General features: G+C 39.7%; 1 protein-coding gene across 1 annotated transcript in view; it reads left to right on the top strand.

The window, feature by feature from the left end:
• LOC132795278 (high affinity cGMP-specific 3',5'-cyclic phosphodiesterase 9A) overlaps positions 1-18,634 on the top strand; it is a 141,311-nt gene that overhangs the window by 76,212 nt on the left and 46,465 nt on the right. The window contains exon 5 of the mRNA XM_060805928.1: positions 11,449-14,379. Coding sequence (XP_060661911.1) covers positions 12,177-14,379 — 2,203 coding nt within the window. The 5' untranslated portion in view covers positions 11,449-12,176. The remainder of the gene's footprint in view (positions 1-11,448; positions 14,380-18,634) is intronic.

Below are 18,634 nucleotides of genomic sequence, written 5' to 3' on the forward strand. Positions count from 1 at the left end.
GGTCCGGCAAATTGAAGCTGGTTGTGTAAAGCACACACACACACACATACGGGAAGTGGGCGGATGAGAAGAAGAGAAGAGAGAGGGAGAGGAGTGCGAGAAAGGCAGCTAGAGGCTGTCAAACAAATAGTTTGCGTTTTGTTGACTCGGCTTGCTTTTTGCCCAAGAAGCTGCCCTTTCACCTCCCACTAAATATGTATGTGTGTGTGTGTGTGCGATTGTTTGTGACTTTTGATTAGGCCGAATGTTTGCATGGCGGTCAAAATGTCCGACCCAACGTCCTAGGCAAATACATTTTGACCTGACTGAGTGAACGGTTGCTGCTGCTGCTGCTGTTCCACTTGTTTTTGTTGCCTACTTTCAGGCGCGCATTGCGGTTGCTTTGTGGCCCAATTGCTGTTGCTGACAACAACGGCAACAACATACAGCGGACAGCAGCAACTGTCAAGTTTGTTAGTTTGTGCTGCTGCTGCTGCTGCCTTTAATGTGGCAGGCGGCGATACCCTGCAGCAACTAAACTGCTGATAATGGGGTATATGAAGACTTAATAGAGTTGAACAGAGAGTGAAATTAATTTGATGGCAAAACTATAGAATGAAGCTTCAAATTCTCAAGTATCTCAAGCCACATTTTAATACATTTATTTTATTGAGTGAAAAGCTGTAGAATTACTCGTTGATTAAGATTAAATCTCAATTTAACTTTTATTACACTAAGAAATAACCAAATTATTTGAGTAGCTTTCCGACGAAAATGTTGCGTGCGACACTATCTAAAGTAAGCTTGACTTTGAAACTTGACTTTCATGCAAATGTTGTTCATAATTTGAACAGCTTTTTTTTAACATATTTTCTACCTAATAAACTAAAGTACATTCTACTCGAGTAACTATTGGAAATGTGCTCTGTCTATTTAGTTGACTTTTGTGTGTAGGCAAGGCCAAATATTTGGTGTGTTTGTTGTGTGTATGTGTGTGTGTTTATCTGCTCGGCTCGACGAATATTGTCTTTATTTGCAGGCAGCGGCTCAATTTCTTCTTTATGTCGACACACACACACACATATACAAAAATGTCAACTGTTATTTTCATTTTTATGTGGGGTCTTCTCTCTTTTTGTTTGTGTGTGCTCTGCTGCTCCATCTAGTTGTGTAGCTGCTGCTGCTGTTGTTGTTTATCTTGCGGACATTTCATTTGACTCACAGCTATCATCATTTGTTTTGCCACGTTGACACGTTGACCACGTGCCACACACACACACACACACACACATACACATATTTACAACCATGTCTAATGTTTATTTGTACACATTGTCGACGTACCTGGGTCCTGTCTCTGTCTCTCTGTCTCCCCCCCTTGGGAGCAGCGCCGCTCTTTGTCATTTTGATTAATTCTCGTTTTATTTAATTGAAAGTTTAGTTGGCGATTTACTTGGATTAGCCGCAAATGCATTTAATTTATTAAAAGCAAGCTTCTTCGTCCCACCATCAATTCAACTTGAAATTGAACTCGAGTGGACGCAAATTAAAATAAATACACGAATGAATGTAAAGATATTTTTCTGACCTCGAAAAAAAAAACGAAATGCAAGCATTAATTACAAATTGCAATTGGCAGAAATTTTAATGGAATGACAGCGAAAAAATTGCTATGGAAAATATGCATTGCATTGCTTTTATTTATCGCGAAATTTTACAATGCGCAATTAAATTACACAAAAATCGAATGCAGAGAAACAACAACAACAACAAAAATACAGAATGAAATGAAATGCTGCAGTAATGCGATCTGATTGCATGTTGCCCTTGAAAATTATGATTAAAATATGTTAATTTGCAATTATTCGAGTGAAATGAGATGCCAATTTGCAAATGCAATTTCAGTTTAGATTTATGCATTATCAGAGTCAATTTTAAATTCGCAATTTTTTTTTTGTGTTTCCTCTTTAAATTGAAATCGCGTAATCGCATAAATATTTATTGGCTTAGTTGAGTTTAGTAGCGCCATCTATCGGCAAGTAGCTATCCCAATAACGCAATAACGCGTATACGCAACGTTGTCGTTGTCGTTGTCGCTGTTAATTGCGTGTTGAGCTGCAGCAAAATTGCAACTGTTGCTGTTAATTAGCTGAGCTCAGCTCTCTTTTACTCCACTCGATACGAGTTGCAACTCATACCGAAAAATACTTTCTATAGCTATGTGAGTGTGTGTGTAAGTGAGTGTGTGTGTGTGGCATGTGGCATGTGTTGGCGTTGGTGTATTGACAGTCGTCCTTAACCACCATCGTCATCGTGGTGCTCATCGTTGTTGCTGTTGTTCGTCGCTTGTTTACCGGACTTATTTATAGATTGTCAGGGATTGTGCCCAGAACCTGACACACAAACACACACACACACACAGTGCGTGCGTGGGTTGAAGCTGCCGCTACTGTTGGATGGCTGGCTGGCTGGTTGGTTGGCAAGCTCGTAATTTCCATATTAAACCCACATGAGGGTCACAAATACCGAAAAGGTGGCGAAAAGAGGCGACACAAGAAAAACTACAACTAATGCGACTGCCGCTGTCGTTGTCGCTGTCGCTGCCGCTGCCGCTGCAAAAGCGGAAAATGGAAAATGGCAAATGTGTGTCTGACAACTGCAAACAAGTAAAATGGCAAAAACGAGCGTGCGTCTCTCTCTTTTCGCTTCACTAGTTCACTCACTCTCTTTCTGTATGTCTCTCTCTATCTCTGGCTGAGCCGTTGGACAAACAAACTGACACTGGAGACGTTGGAGCAGTGGATAGAAAGACTAGGTGAAGGGCGAAGAAGTGTAAGAAAAGTGAAGAGCAGAAGCAGGAGCCGGCAGACTTTTGATTTATCACCTTAATAAGCGCAAAGAATCCTGTGGGTAACATTATTTACAACTAGCATGAATGATGAATGATGCCAGCTCTCTCCTCTCTCTCCCCTCCTCACTGTTGCTAACTGGCGAACAGGTGAGACAAACAAAGCCCAAGGATATCCCAATACACACTCACACACTTGCGTTTTCAATGGCATCATCAGCAGCACATTATTGACATGAAATAGAAATTAAAAACCCACACACACACAGACACACGGACCAACACACACACACTCGCACACACTTCGCTGCAGAGCGGAAAATCTGAAAATCAGTTGCTTAAGTAAGTTCGCTCTGGCGGCGTCCGTTTGCCATCTCCGTGTCCTGTGTGTCCTGTGTGTGTCCTCACATCCTGCTGCCTGTTTATTTTATACGGTTCGTTGGCTTTGCTTTTAACCGCTCTGCACGCTCTGCGTCTCTTTCTATCTCCGTATCTCGCATCTCTTTCTCAGTATCTTGGCTTGTTTGCGCTTAGTTTGATTGAACACCAATGCGTGTCTGTGTGTGTGTGCGTGTGTGTGAAATTGTGTGTATGACATGAAGGGAATGTCAAGGCATCAGACAACATGATTGCTCAGACAAAACGCTTGCTTGGACTTTGTGCTTTGCTCTGTGTTTAGCATATCCCAAAATGTCACGAGCTTTCTTTTTTTCATCTGTGTTCTTCCTCACAAATTCACAGATTCAGATTCTTCACGGCATTTGCATAACTTTTCATCTGGGTTTCGCTTGCGTTTCGCCTGCTTTGTTTATCCACTCAATTGTCTAGTTTATTCGCCAATTCTCTAAAATATAGTTCGTCAATTTTCAATCATTTTTCGCAGCAATAAATTTGCGATAGTTGTTTATTTGCTATACGCAAAAATCACAATGAAAAAATATTCATTAAAAAAAAGAATATAACATTTTAAATAGCGTTATTGAAAAGCAAAGATCAAACACATATTTATAATAAAATTTAAAGCAATAAAACTAAAGTAGCAGTAAAAAAAAAAAACAAAAACACTTTAATGAAAGTTGATTAAGAAAATAAATCAAATAATTTTTGGCTGAGTTTCCAATATAGAACTAAGAGTATAGAATTATGTTAGATATAGTTGTTTAATTTAATTTAATCACATATAATAAAATGAATTTAAAAGATAGAAAATAGATTACAGAATGGATTCCATATAATTCAAAAAGTGAAGAAGAAAATTGTGTCGTAATAACGTATAGACCACATTAAATCCTATAATTGCGTCGAAATTATTATAATCGTTATGATAAAAACTAAATTTGTAATACAAAATCAAAATACTTTAATAGAAATTGCTTCAGTTGGAAATTTTAAGAAATAATATGGTGTCGTAATTATAGTATTAGTATTATGACAATCAATACAACATAATACCCAATAATATACTTTAATTGTGTCAAATTTATAAGAATATCAATAAAACCACAAAATAGTAAATGATTCTACTGACATTTAAATGCGTTTAAAAGTCGAAAAATTTGCCATTTGAATAACATTTGATTGTACCGAGAAGTGCTTACACAAAATGCTTAAATGAAAATGGCACAGACACACACATTTATTCGAAGAAGCACAACCAACAAGATGCACTAGATGTGTGTATTTGTGGAGAGTGACTCGTAACTGTGTTTACAACTGCCATAAAAGTGCCCAAAATGCAAACATGTTGAATGCATTTAATTAGTTGCAGATTAGCTGCGACTAAGAGGCGCCCAGCAAAGCTCAGACAGAGCAGAGCAGAGCAGAGTGAGAGAGAGATAAAGAGCAGAGAACTTGGCTGCTGGATGCTAGATGACGATGCCATATATGATGGCAGGATGCCAACGTTTTTGCCACTGCCAACTGGCCAACTGGCGAACCAGGCTAAAACCGGCCAAGTTGGCTGGCCAAGCCATTATTTAGGGTTGTTAAGTGATTTCCGTTGTGGGATTGAATATTTTGCAGGCGCTTCAAGTTCTTCTCTTTCCCCATATGTGTGTGTGTGTGTGTATGTGTGTGTGTGTGTGGTGCGTGAGTGTCTGGTATATTTACATTTTAAGCAAATGCACAATGCAGCACACACACACACGCTTAGGGACAGCGTTGAGCACGAAAAGCTGCAAAAATATGCAAAGGCAAAACAAGCAACCAAAAGCCCAATTCTCACACACACACACACACACACACACACACATACACACACACTCATACATACTCGTAGCTGGCAAATAAAACGTTGGCAACCGCACGCCATTTTCATGTTGCATCCTGTCATTACACACAAATACTCTCACACAAACTCACACACACAGTTGCCGGCTTCACGGCTTCTCTGGGTCTCGGTTCTCGGGTCTCTCGCATACACTGGCCGCATATGCAAAACTGCTCGTTTATTCAACAACATAAACATTGTTGTGCACATAAATTTATACAAAGTTCTAGTTTACATACCAACACACACACACTCACTCACACACTCATATACAGGGCAGGGCTGGCACAGTTAAACGGGCCGAATCGATATTCATATCAACCGCAAAATGTGTGTCGCCGTCGCCGCCGTTGCTGCTGCTGCAGCATTTCAAGCTCTCTTTTTTCCATTCTCGATATACTCTAGGTCAGCGGGGTAGATGGATTTCTTCGAGGCAGCTGGCTAGTGAAACATATATTTAACATTTTACGGTTTAATTGAAAAAAAATTCTTTTGCTAATAACAAATTTTAAAAAGATTTTTTATATTTGTGAAAACTTTTTGTTCTTATTTATAATACTATTGTTAGAAAATAGAAGTTTGCAAAAATAGTTCATATTCAAATAGTTAACATTGGATGATTTGAAATGTAAAAGAAAAAAATCTTTCGTATACATTACAATTTTACAATATTTTAATCATGTGAAATCCTATCGAATTTATTTTAAATGCTACATATATTGTAAATTAGAAGCAATAAAAAAATTTTGGGTATATATAAAACATGGTATATTAAACATGTTAAAGTTCAATTACAAAAGTCTCTTTTTGATTTATTTAAAAACATTTTAAAATATTTCTTACTTGTATGATTTGTTTGTATTGCTTTATTATAATCTAAAGGCTTCCACAAATAGTTGAATATGTATTTATATTTTAACATTCAATAGAAACTTTCTCAATAAGATTCAATGCTTTATTGTAATATACAGACTTTGAAAAATATTACAAATATTATGATTTCAAGAAATAAAATCTCTTTCTGATGAATATTACAAATAAATGTTACAATATTTCAATTATGTGAAATACTTTTGTTTCTTTTCCTTTAAAGAATAGTTGAATATATATTTAACAAATTATGGTTTAATAGAAAAAATGATCCATTTTGTATACATTTGAAAAAAAAGTTTATATCTTATATTTGTAAAATACTGGTATTAAATAATAATCAAATATATATTACATATTTTTTGGTTTAATAGAAAAATGTTTTCTTTTGATATTATAAATTTCAAAATGATTTTTGCTATTAAAAAGATTAATGCCTCATTATTGTGTGAAATCTGTTTGTATTGTATGAAGCCTTTCCTTTTAATGCTCTATTTTTTATTAATTAATTTATTGATTTTATGCTCATTTATTTTTATTGCTACATTTTAGTTTATTAATTATTTCACTCTCATTTATAGCGCATTTGTATATTGTACTCATTGCTGCAACGTTTTCTGTATTTAATGTTGTTTTGGGTCATGCGGGCGATTTGCCTTAAAGTAAGGCTGCACAATTGATGCATTTAAAGCACCTGCATATTGTCAGGGTTGCCACCTCTTTCCCCCTCTTTTACCCTCCTCTCATGGCCGATTTCGGGTAGCATATGTTTGTTGTAATTGTAATGCGTCCATCAATCAGTTAGTCAAATAAATGCTATAAAACACTTTCGCAATTAAAGACTTTGGTCAGTGTTTTGACTATAAACAAGTTTTTGTCAGCTTTAAAGTTCGAGAAGTTCTTTAAAGTTTTAACTGCGAGTGTTTCGAGACTCTGTTTGCAGTCTCTGCATCTTTACTTGTTGTTGTTGTTGTCTTATTGCCACCAGCTTCACTCTTCTGTTAATTGCGACAATTCGCAGCTCATCTTCCACCACCAGAACCTTGGTTTCAGCCTCCGTCTCTGCCTCCATCTCTTGTCTTCGTCTCCGTCTCCATCTCAGTTTCAGCTTCTGGTGCTGCTGCTGCACGCCTACTCAACCTCAAGGACTTGCAAAAAAGCTTTCTGGCATGTCAGATGCGCTCCACTGCACTCTTCTTCTCTCTCTCTCGGAGTTCGTGTGTTTATCTGTGCCTGGCAGCAGAGAACAGGACACGCCAAATGCTATCTATGCCAACACTCAACAGACTCTAAATCTGAATCTGGCACCTCTCGTTGAGATGTGGTTACCTCCATCTAGGTGGTCACATTCAAGGCAAGCAGCCGCTTCTCGCCATCAGACAACTTACACAGCTTCTCACAGCTCGCAGCTCACTATACTCTATATATCCTTAGTACTTGCTAGTTGTGATACTGCTGTGGAATCATAGGATTTATTTACAAGGAATCAATTGCTGGCAAAGCCAACTTAATAGATTATTGACTACACTCGAAATAAAACGTGTACTCGTATATGTTTTTATTGTCGATTATTTTGGCATTTGAGTATGTGAAACGTTTGATTTATATGCTTCAGAATGCTAGCAACTTGTTTTAGTCCTTAGAAATAAATTTGGATTTTGTATAAAATATGTTTGGTTGTATTCTGCTTTTGAGAGACTTAATTAATTGATGTTTAAACATCAGAGTCATAGAAACTTGATGAATAGTTTTGAAATTTGCTTAAAATATGTATATATAATTTTTATTTGAGATTGCTTTCATTTCTCAGAATATAAAACAATTAAGCGACAAGATTCGAATGTTAGAATGATGTGAACTTGTTTTATTTCCTAAGAATCAATTTTAAATGAACATAAATGAAATATATATAGTCTTCGATATTTTTGCCTTTGAGAACATGTTTAAACTTCAGATTAGAGATTAGTTTCAAATTTGATTAAAATATATACAGTTCTATTTAGGATTGCTTTCACTAGTGAGAATATAAAACGATTAATCGATAAGCTGTATAATGTTAACGACTTTATTTATAATTTCAAAATTAATTTGGAACTTGTATAAAATATGATTCATTTTTTTTTTGGATTATATTTTCATTTGAGAATATGAATCACTAAAAGTTTAAGCTTCACAGTTTTGGAAACTAGATGATTTACATTTTATTAAAATGTAAAAAGTTTTATTTAGGAATGTTTTTACTTTCGAGAACATGAAACGATTAAGTTCAGAATGCTAACAACTTGTGTTATTTTTTAAAAATACATTTAAACAAAATTGAATAATACGACATTTATATGAATTTTATATAACTTCTTTCTCGCATTCAAAATTATTTTGGCATTTCAGTTCAAATTATTTGAAATTTGTCTTAAATATAAAGTACAATATTAATGCAAATATTTCTTAAATGTATCGTAAAACACACTTTCAAATTAGTTAACTTAAGTTGTAGTACTATTCACATTATTTGCAATTAATTATACGAAGAAACTATAAAAAGAAAAACAGTTTTAAAGCAATGAATATACGTGCCTGGGTATTTAATCTGAGACACCCCCAAAAAAAAAGTAAAAAAAAGCAACTCGCGTCGCGTTTTTGTGTGTGTTTTTTATTATTTGTATTTAACGTGGCAAAAATGCCAAACCGAAGCTTATTAAAAAACATTTCATTTCATTTGCTGGCTGGCGTTTCGCTTTGCGCTCTCAGTTGTTTTGTTGCTGTTTTGCTTGCCTTATGCTGTAAATAAATAAAATGGCAACAACAGCAACGATGGCAACCAGCAACCAGCAACCAGCAACTTGGCAAGCACCCAAAATTGTTGTTACCATTCAACAGTTGGCCACGTTCATTGAGGTTGTCTGGTGCCCTGCCGCCTGCTGCTATCGTGTAAGTTGTTGGGGGGAGAAAGACGTATGAAGACGTATGAAGGGAAGTTGCTGGCGTGTTTTGGATACGAAGCCGCATTTGCGTCCTCGGCGGTTTTTGTTTGCGTTTGCGTTTTGTCAGCCATGTGTCAGCAGCGGCAAAACAGCGCCACCTGCGGCTCCATATTGACACTTCTCTCTCTCTCTCTCTCTCTCTTTCCCACTCTCTTCCTCTCTCTCTCTCTCTCCCTCTCCCCTTCGTATTTGTATGTGCGCCTTTTTGATCGTATTTGCCGAAGAGCTTTAATCAAACAGCCCATAATTAAATGTTGCAAGTTTTTCAGTGGCAAATAAACAACAATAAACGAAATGAGCAAGCAGCAATACTTTTCTTTCTCTTTCTCCCTTTCATTTGTTGATTATCTACCTGTATAACCTTTGTCTCGCATTTTTTGCTCGTGACAAAATTGTCAGCATGCCAAAGGACCTCGACACCATCATCGACACACAAATAACATGCCACGTTAACTGCTCGCAATGCGTTCGACATTCCAAAACTGAAGCTGACATTGCACAGAGAACGTTGAGAGCGTCGAGTAAGCCAATCAGAACTTTGTCTAGTCAGAAGGGCGGAAGGTGGGAGTCAAGGACAAAGACAGCAGTTGTGTTAACAAGGCTGCTAAATGAGTATTGATTTAAGCCAGGGTAATGCAAAAAGTCATGCCTAGCCGACAAACTTGCCAAACATTTCGAGTTAGCGCAGTGCGGAATTCATTGAAATTATAAACAAATCATAGATTTAGATTTAATAGACTTTGAACTTGCACAGCTTATTCAATTTGCAAACAAGTCTGGTACAAATTGTTATTTTTCTGAAATAGTTGTGTTAACATGATCCCAATGCTTTAATTTGCTTACATTGAGTCCAAAAATGTTCAGTATTTAATGTGCGAAGTATTCGTCCAAAACACTTAATAATAGAAAGACGTTAAATACAAAATTGCAACCATTTTAAACACTTGCTTGCAACTTTCTAAAACCTTTGTGTATTTCTTCCTTGTTCTATTCTTTATATATCTCAATATAACTTACATATGGTATACTTATCTCGCTCAATTTATGTTTTTCTCCCCCCCTCCCTGCGTGTCTTTAGCAGTTGACACACTTTAAACTTTTGCCGTACAAAGTGTAGCTTAAGTTTGACGTATCTTCAAACATGAATCTGGTTTTTTATTTGATGCCCGTAGGGCAAGAGCTATGTTGCAATACCCTGTAAATGCCATTGCCTCCAAGGGTATGTAGTAGCAAATGTGTAATTCGAATGAGATTTATAAAATAAAGTTATCTACTCGTTAAATTGATTATGAACAATCAAAACGGTAAAGCAAGGAGGTTGTAATTTGTACACAGCATTTCATGGTGCAATAAGGCTGGGTTAAGGTTGTGTAATATACTAGAAATTGAGTTGCTGGGTATCTGCTAGTCACAACTCGGTAGGCGACCCTCTCGTTGGTGTGGCAACAAAGAATTCTTCCGAACACCATGCACTATTCTGTACTCCACTCCACTCCACTCCACGTCGCTCCATGTGGCATTCAGTTGGCGCTTTGTCTTGCCGCACACACGAGCTGTGCTGACAAAGATGACAGACTGAATGACAGCTGGACGGACAGCGGCTGCCTTCAGCTTTTGCCCGTAACGCCTGCTGACCACATGCGTTTATGTGTGTGTGTGTGTGAGTGTGTGTATTTGTGTGGGTGTGTGTAAGTTGCACTTAACCGACTGAAGCCATGAGCCACGGGGAAAGTAACTGTTTGACATTTGCTGTCATTGTCAACGTCCTCGACAATTGTTATTGTTATTGTTCTTCCTGCTGCTGCCTGCTGCTGCTGTTGTCACTGTTGCTGCTGCTGTTGCTGGTATTGTGGCCTTTTGTGCAATTGCCGTTGTTTATCCAGAACCTTTGGCCATCATTGCTTTTGTATCTGTTTCTGTTTCTGTGGTCGCTGCTTGTACCTTATATATGAGAAATTTTAAAACCATCTCTGGTCTTGAGTTGCACTTTCCAATCAATCCCTCGGCAACAATAATGCTTAAGTGCAACAGCAGCAGTAGCAACCGAGGCTATAAATGTAATGCGAGTTGGCAAATACTTTTTAAAGTTTTAATTGTCTGGCATTTCTATATTATTTATGTGCAATTTATGCGACGTTTTGCCTCATTAAACTGACAGCGATTGAGGGCTTACATTTCACTTGATATTAGAACAAATTATGCAACTTTCAACGTAAAAATATAAAAGGAAAAATACTATAACACGTATATATATAAAATAAGATTATTTTTTAGTATAAATAAAAAAACTAAACAAACCAAATACTTAAACAGATAAAAGTGAGGTACATAGCCGTGACATTTCTCGTTACTCGTTACTCGCTACTCGTTACTTTTGTTTTGTGCACTAGAACTAAGTTAAGCGCTTAAACTATGCATAAATGATGAAGTCAATATGCATGACTGACATTTCTAATTAATGTTGAATGCAATTTTTTCATTGTTTGTTTGTATCTTTGCAGGCATTGCGATTGTTTCACAAAAACGGAAACGGAAGTGACGTGCCGGCTGCGCCAAAAGCGACAACGTTTTCAGACAGTTGAAAAATGCAAATTAAAATACAATAAAATGTAAAACACGACACTGACAACAGCGACAACAACAGCCACAGCAACAACAACATCTGCAGCAGCAGTTGAAGCAGAAAAGACTAAAACTCTGATAGAGAGAGAGAGAGAAAGCTAGTATATGTGAAAAAGAGATAGAAGGAAAGCGAGAGTGAGTGAGAGAGGGGAGAAGTAGAAAGTGAATCGTGGAAATGGAAATGAGAAACGCAAAGTGGCGGCAACTTTTCCACTGAATTGATTTGAGCAATCGGCATCAACGACATCTCAACGGTCACAGGATACGCTATAGATATCAGCAACAGCAACAGCAGTAGCATTAATTTGCATAATTTTCAGAGCATTAGCAAACAAAAGCGAACGCGGCCATAAAAAGGCGTCACGCAAACGCATAAAGAAATTACACCAAAAAAAAAAAAAAAAAGGAGAGAGAAGCAAATGAAATTAAAACAATGAAAGCCAAAGGCTGCGCAAACATCGTGATGTCTTCGCCTGCAGCAATTGTTGTGCAAGCAAATTAATGCAAACAGTAGCAACAGCAACAGCAACAACACTTTGACCACGTGTAACGCGCGCCCCAAACGCGACATTTACGAGAAAGAAACGGACGCGAGGGTTGCCTATAAATGTACCAGGACAGCGGCTGCAGCAGCAGTAGTCGACGTGGCAGCGCAGCAGCCGCAGCAGCAGCAGCACCAACAACAGCAGCCGCAGCAGCAACTGGCGACGAGGAGACGTTGGAGGCGCTGACAATAATCACAACCACAACGATCACAACGACAACGGCTGATGCGAAAATTGGCTCTGCCGACACCACAGCAACAACCACAACAACAACAACCACAGTAATCACAGCAGCAGCAGCCGCCGCCGCAGCAGCAGCAGCGACAACAACAACAAGCGCCACAGTCGATAGCATCGCTAGCAGCAGCAGCAGTAGCAGCAATCAAGGCAGCAACAGCGACGACGACGACGTTTACGCTGACGCCGACGCTTACATTGACGTAGACGTCGACGTTGACGTCGACGTTGACGTGGATATTGAGTGTACAACAGCGCACGGTTCGCGATTGCCGTCGTCAAACAGCAGCAGCAGCTGCGGAAATGCTGCAGCATTGCAACAGCAGCAACAACAAGCACTGCAGCCACAGCAACAACAACCACTGCAACAACAACTACACTCGCAGCAACAACAGCTACAACAGCAACTGCAACGTGGCAACGCGGCTTCGTTGAACGCCGATGTGCGGCTGCTGCGTAAAATTGGATACATTGCATCGCGAGTTCGTTGCTTGGCCAAATATTACGGCGACTTTCGGCTCGTTAATCCGTACAGTGCTCAGCGGCAGCGGCGACAACTGCAGGAGATCTTGCTAAAGCACTCGATCTTTGATCCGGGACGCGAACGCGAACGGGCGCTGGTGCTGGCCGCGGCAGCGGTTGCCGTGGGTGCAGCCTCAGCAGCAGCAGCATTAGCAACAGCAACAGCAGCAACAGCGACAGCTGTGACACGCAGCCAAAGCTGCAGCAGTTGCTTTGAGGAGCAACAACTGGAAGAGGAAAGCGAATTGCAACACGAATCGGAGCCAGAAGAGGAGCAAGAGTTGCCCCCAGTCACACCAGCAGCAGCAGCAGCAGCAACAGCAGCAACGACAACAACAACCACAACAGCGACGGCAACAGTGAGACGCAAATCGTCGAGCAGCTCGGCGAGTGCAACAGCCACAGCATCGGCATCAGCTTCGGCATCGACATCGGCTTCAGCGTCCGCATCGACATCGCTGCTGGCAGCTGCCACGCCCATTGCGCTGCTCGAAGAGTTGTTGATACAGTTCTACGAGGATCAGGATCAGTGCAGTCACAAGTTGACTGTGATACGCAGACGTTTGGCCTGCAGCGACAACCTCAACAACAATAACAACAATAACGCCAGCAACAACAACAATAATAATAGCAGCAACAACAGCAACAGCAGTGACACTCGTCAGCATAACAACAACAGCAGCAACAGCAATAGTAACAGCAACAGCAACAGCATTAGCAACGGCCAAAGTCTGACCATGTCCACGTCCATGTCGAACATGGTGGAAGCAACAACAGCAGCAGCAGCCGCCGCAAGCGCAGCAGCGGCCGCCGCAGCAGCAGCAGCTGCGGCAGCAACCACAGCTGCTGCAGCGGCAGCAACAACTGGCGGCGAGACAGCCACTGATGGCGGCAACCCGACAACAGCAACCACAACAACAGCAACTAGTCATCAGACACGCGCTTATCTGCAACCATCGCACGATGCGGACAATCCACGACGTCGTCGGGCCAGCGATTGCTCCGCTGTGCAGGCAGCGGCCGCTTTGTCCAATCAGCTGCACTGCATCACGCTCAAGAACAACAATTGCACAGCGGCAACAGCCACGGCCGCAACGACGGCAGCCAAGTTGCCGTTTCATCGCGGCAGCTGCGGCGCTGCCGGCGAACATTTGTTGGCGGCGAATTCAATTGCCAATCGTGCCACGATCATATTGAGCAAATCGTGCAGCAATGTGGATGGCGATGCCGGTCTCCGGGCGGCGAATGTTGTCGGGAGCAACAAGTTGCGTGCCAGCGCCACCGACATTGAGAGCAATTCGAATGCTTTGAATGGGGCACGCGATGCGATGACAACAATTGCGAATGCCGCCGCCGCGGCTGCCTCCAACAATGGCAACAATGAGTTCAGCATCCTGCAGCTGAACAACACGATCATCCAGTGTCACTTCAATGACGACGATTTTCGCGCCCTTGTCAAGGATCTCAAGCGCAAGGTTGAGTACACGGAGCGCATGAATTGGCTATGTAAGTACTTGATATTGCTTTTTACTTGTTCACTTTACAACAATCGATCAAGTATGTTGTCTAAAAATACCTTTTATGAATTGTTTCGATGCTCGAAGTACGGACAAAACGTACAGTTTTTATTAGGACTGTTTTTATTAGCTACTTAATTACATACGTGCTTGCTTCCCATTCGAGAAGGGCTTGGCTCATAAATACAAAGAACAAACAAAGTCATTTGCAAAACCAAACTTTTAAGGGTTAAATATTTGCCAGAAGGAACAATTGTTGAATATTACAAAACCGCAACTGGACCGAGAAACAAGTTGAATACAAAGTAGAAAAAATTGAAGGTGAGCTCGTCTAAGACAAATATGGACAAAGTATGCAGCAAAACCGCAAAACTTACTGAATTGTAGCCTAGCACAGCAACAACAACAAGAAGTACAATATTGATGACCAGAACTATCTTTTATTTTCTACTTATTTACATTACAACAATCGATCAAATATGCCCCCTTTATGTTGTCCTCTAATTACATTTATGAATTAATACTGTCTGAGTTCAATTCACAGTAAACTGAAGAACTTGCTAAAGAAATTTCTTGTGATTTTCTTGGAAATGTTCTTAAATTTGATCACAGTTTTTTAGATAATATTTGTTAATTAAATCATAATCCCAGCTGCCTGGAAATAAATCTAGTATAGACTATATTTAAATGACATAAATTTGCCTTAGAAATTTTGCAGAATTTGTTGTATAAAACGTTTATTAAAAAGCAAAGTTCATGTAAGAAGACCTCGGCTGGAAATCAAATGCTCAACTCTATAGCTAAACGTTGAGATATTTGTCATAGAAATTGCTGCTAACAAATTGTCGGTCGCTCAAGTTTTGATGTGTAAATGCCTCAAATGAGCCGTAAGCAAAAGCAACAGAAGCAAGAGCAACAACAACGAACTAAAAGCAAATGCAAAATTGTTTAAATGGAACTACAATGAAATGTAAAAATCATTTCAAATTGTTGTGTTCACAATTGCTAAAGGGGTCGCCCATTCGTATTCACATTCGCATTCAACATCGCCATCGCATCGCCATCGCAATCGCAATCGCAATTTATTCGGTTCGCTGCCTTCGATGACCTCGCTTGATACGCATTTTCGCCCACACGGTCCAGAGTAAAGCGCAAAGCAAAGGAAAGCATTAAGCGATTTAGCTCAAGTGTTGAGGAATCAGACGAAAACGAGTTGAACTGAGCTGCTGCGACTTATGTATTAAGAAGTTAAGTCAAACATGCTGCAAATTTATTTTTGTCTCACTTCAACTTGTTGCTAGGCAAAGGCAATATAAAAAGTGACGCTTAGTTGCATTGTTGATTGCTCAACCGCAAGAAAGTCGACACTCAATTGATTAATTTTCTCTGCTCAATGGCTAAATTGAATTTTGTTTTCAATTAGTTGCATAATTACTTACGTGGTTGATGCGACACTAAAAATAAAGTCAGTTTCGATACTCGACATACGAATTAAGCGGACAGTTTTTATTAGCTACTTAATTACATACGTGACTCATTTGCTTGTTTTCCATTCGAGAGGGGTTTGGCTCATAAATACAAAGAACAAACCAACAACAAAACCATTTGCAAAACCAAACTGTTAAGGGTTAAATATTTGCCAGAAAGAACAATTGTTAAATATTGCAAAACCGCAACTGGACCGAGAAACAAGTTGAATACAAAGTAGCAAAATTAAAGGTGAGCTCGACTAAGATACTTAAGCTCGAAGACGACGACAAAGACGCAGACAAAGTATGCAGCAAAACCGCAAAACTAACTAAATTGTAGACGATAAACTGGCAAAAAACCCGTGCGACAAGGACGACAGTCGAGGACAGCAACAAGAAGAACAACATTGATGGACAGGCAATACAGTCATGTGACTTCTGATGCTCATCAAAAGTTACGCTACTTTTGGGCCACGACAACAACAACTCGAGCAACAAATATAAAGACAACTACAGCTGGCAATGTCCAGTTTGTGTCTCTGTCCCTGTCTCTGTCTGTGTCTGTGTCTAGGGCTTGGCTTCTTTCTCCTTCTCTCTCTAACGCTTTCACTGTGCTTCTTGTGGCTGCCACATTTTGCTTTTACAGCTTACGCCTTTTATGTGTTCTCTGTACTATGCCGCCTTCTCTTTTCTTCCTCTCTCTCTCTGTCGCTGAGTACCTGAGTTCATCCAAGGACAACGGCAACAACTTTGTTGAATGGCATTAAAAGTTGTCTTTGTATCGACGCGCGACGTTTGCCACGTTTTTGTTTGTTTCCTTGCGCCCTTGCACTTGCCCAGCAATATATAGTTTTATATCTACATATATATATGTATATATCTCTATGTGTGTGAGTTGGCATTCTTCCTGCACATTGTCGCATTTTAAACATTTCAATTAAACTCGAACTGAAATTGGAATACAGAAAGTGTTGCCTACTTTTTGGCGCCTGTTGATTGCCTTCCATTCAATTGCACTGCAATATTTTTGCGATGCCACGTGACATCACACGCATTCTTCTACTGCTCTCTCTGTCTCTCTCTTTCTTTCACTCTTTCCCTTTCTTTCTTTGTCCTTGGTTCTTCTGCTGCTGTTGTCTGTCCGCGTTGATTTTTATTGTTGTTGTTAATCTCTTAAGTTGATTACGCGCTCAAGCGTATGACGTTCCGCACCGACGTGTGTGAATCTCTTTCTCTATGTGTATGTGTGTGTATTTTACCGGTGTGTGTGTATGTGTGTGTGGCCACACAATTTTCTTTAAGCTGCGCTGGCAATCATCGCCATCGTTACTTCATTTTCTACTTTTCTGCTTCCGCTTCCTATTGGCCTTGCATAATTTTATAGCTCGTTTTTTAACTGTTTTTACCACCCCGTTTATTCAGCTGAATCTCGCTTTTCCTTCTGCTTGGTCTTGGGATGCATTTACAACCCAAAAGCTGCTTTCGGATTTAACAATTAAGTCCGAAAGACGCTCAGCGCCGCCAAAGCTGCCGCAATTTCCAACGATGGCAAAAGTTTTTTTTTTCCTTTTTGTTTTCTGTTTTCGCTCTCGCTTTTTAATTGAACTGTGTTGTGTCGTAAATTTGCCAGATTTTATCGCAACGCGTGACGCTCTGTGTGTGAGGTGTCGGTGTGTGTGCGTTTTCCAACACTGCTACATTTACTTTAATTACTTAACAATACTGCACGCAATTAAATTCCATCTCAGAGATCCCGAGCGCCTTTTAATGCCTATTTCGGTGACTTTTATCTTTAGTGTTTATTTGGCGAGCACATGAATTAAATGAAAATGGAAAATATATAGAATTTAACTGAAGGAAATTGTAGTGCAAGAATTAGCAGCTGCTATTAATCAGAGCATTAGAAAGATTTCATTCAATATGAAGCTTTACTCCAAACAAAACTAAAAGAAGAAATTTCTTACATTACAAGATAGCATAATTCAGGCAAGAACTTATTGTAGAAAGAAATGCAATAGCAAAAAGTAAAGCCAGCATACCCGCTCACACTTACAGAGTATTTGTTGTCCTATCTCGTTTGTGTGTTACAAAATAACACCTGGTGTATTTTGTTGACTTTTAATCTGCATTCAGCAACGCAGAAAACGCAAATTTAATGTTGATGTCGATTTTGATATGGCCAAAAGATGAAGTCTCAAAACTCAGCTCAAAAGTAGGAGAAGGAAGCAGCGACTCGTCAAGTGGGTCAAGCACGTAGCGTTGTGGCCCAGTCAGCGCTCTGGGTCGTAAATCAAAACACAGTTACACACGTAGCGTAGAATGTGAATGCGAATACGAGTACGAGAGCCTGAGCCAGAGCCAGAGCATGTGTCAAAGGTCGCAAAAACCTAAATTGCCGCAGGGGCAAAGGAAACGAAGGAGACATTTCAAAAAGCAGAAAAAAAAGACGACAACAAAAAAAAGCCACAAAACGCAAAATGGCCATAAATTCAAAAAGCCTAAATGGCTTGGCAATACTTACTTACAACAAGCGGCCACGAAAATTTCAACACTCTTGGCATCAACAACAACAACAACAGCAACACAAAGAAAAAACGCTTGGGAAAGAGAAAGAGAGCGAGGCCCACATAATACAAATGACAAATAACAAGAGGCAAGAAATATGTCGGAAATCTACTCGAGACAGCCGCAAGCCTCCAAATGCCAAACGCTAACCGCCAGGCATATCCCAACAGTCATATCACAGAGCCAAAAGGCACTTAAGGCCAACAGCAG

This window comes from Drosophila nasuta, chromosome X (assembly GCF_023558535.2).
Source record: "Drosophila nasuta strain 15112-1781.00 chromosome X, ASM2355853v1, whole genome shotgun sequence".
Lineage (NCBI taxonomy): Eukaryota > Metazoa > Arthropoda > Insecta > Diptera > Drosophilidae > Drosophila > Drosophila nasuta.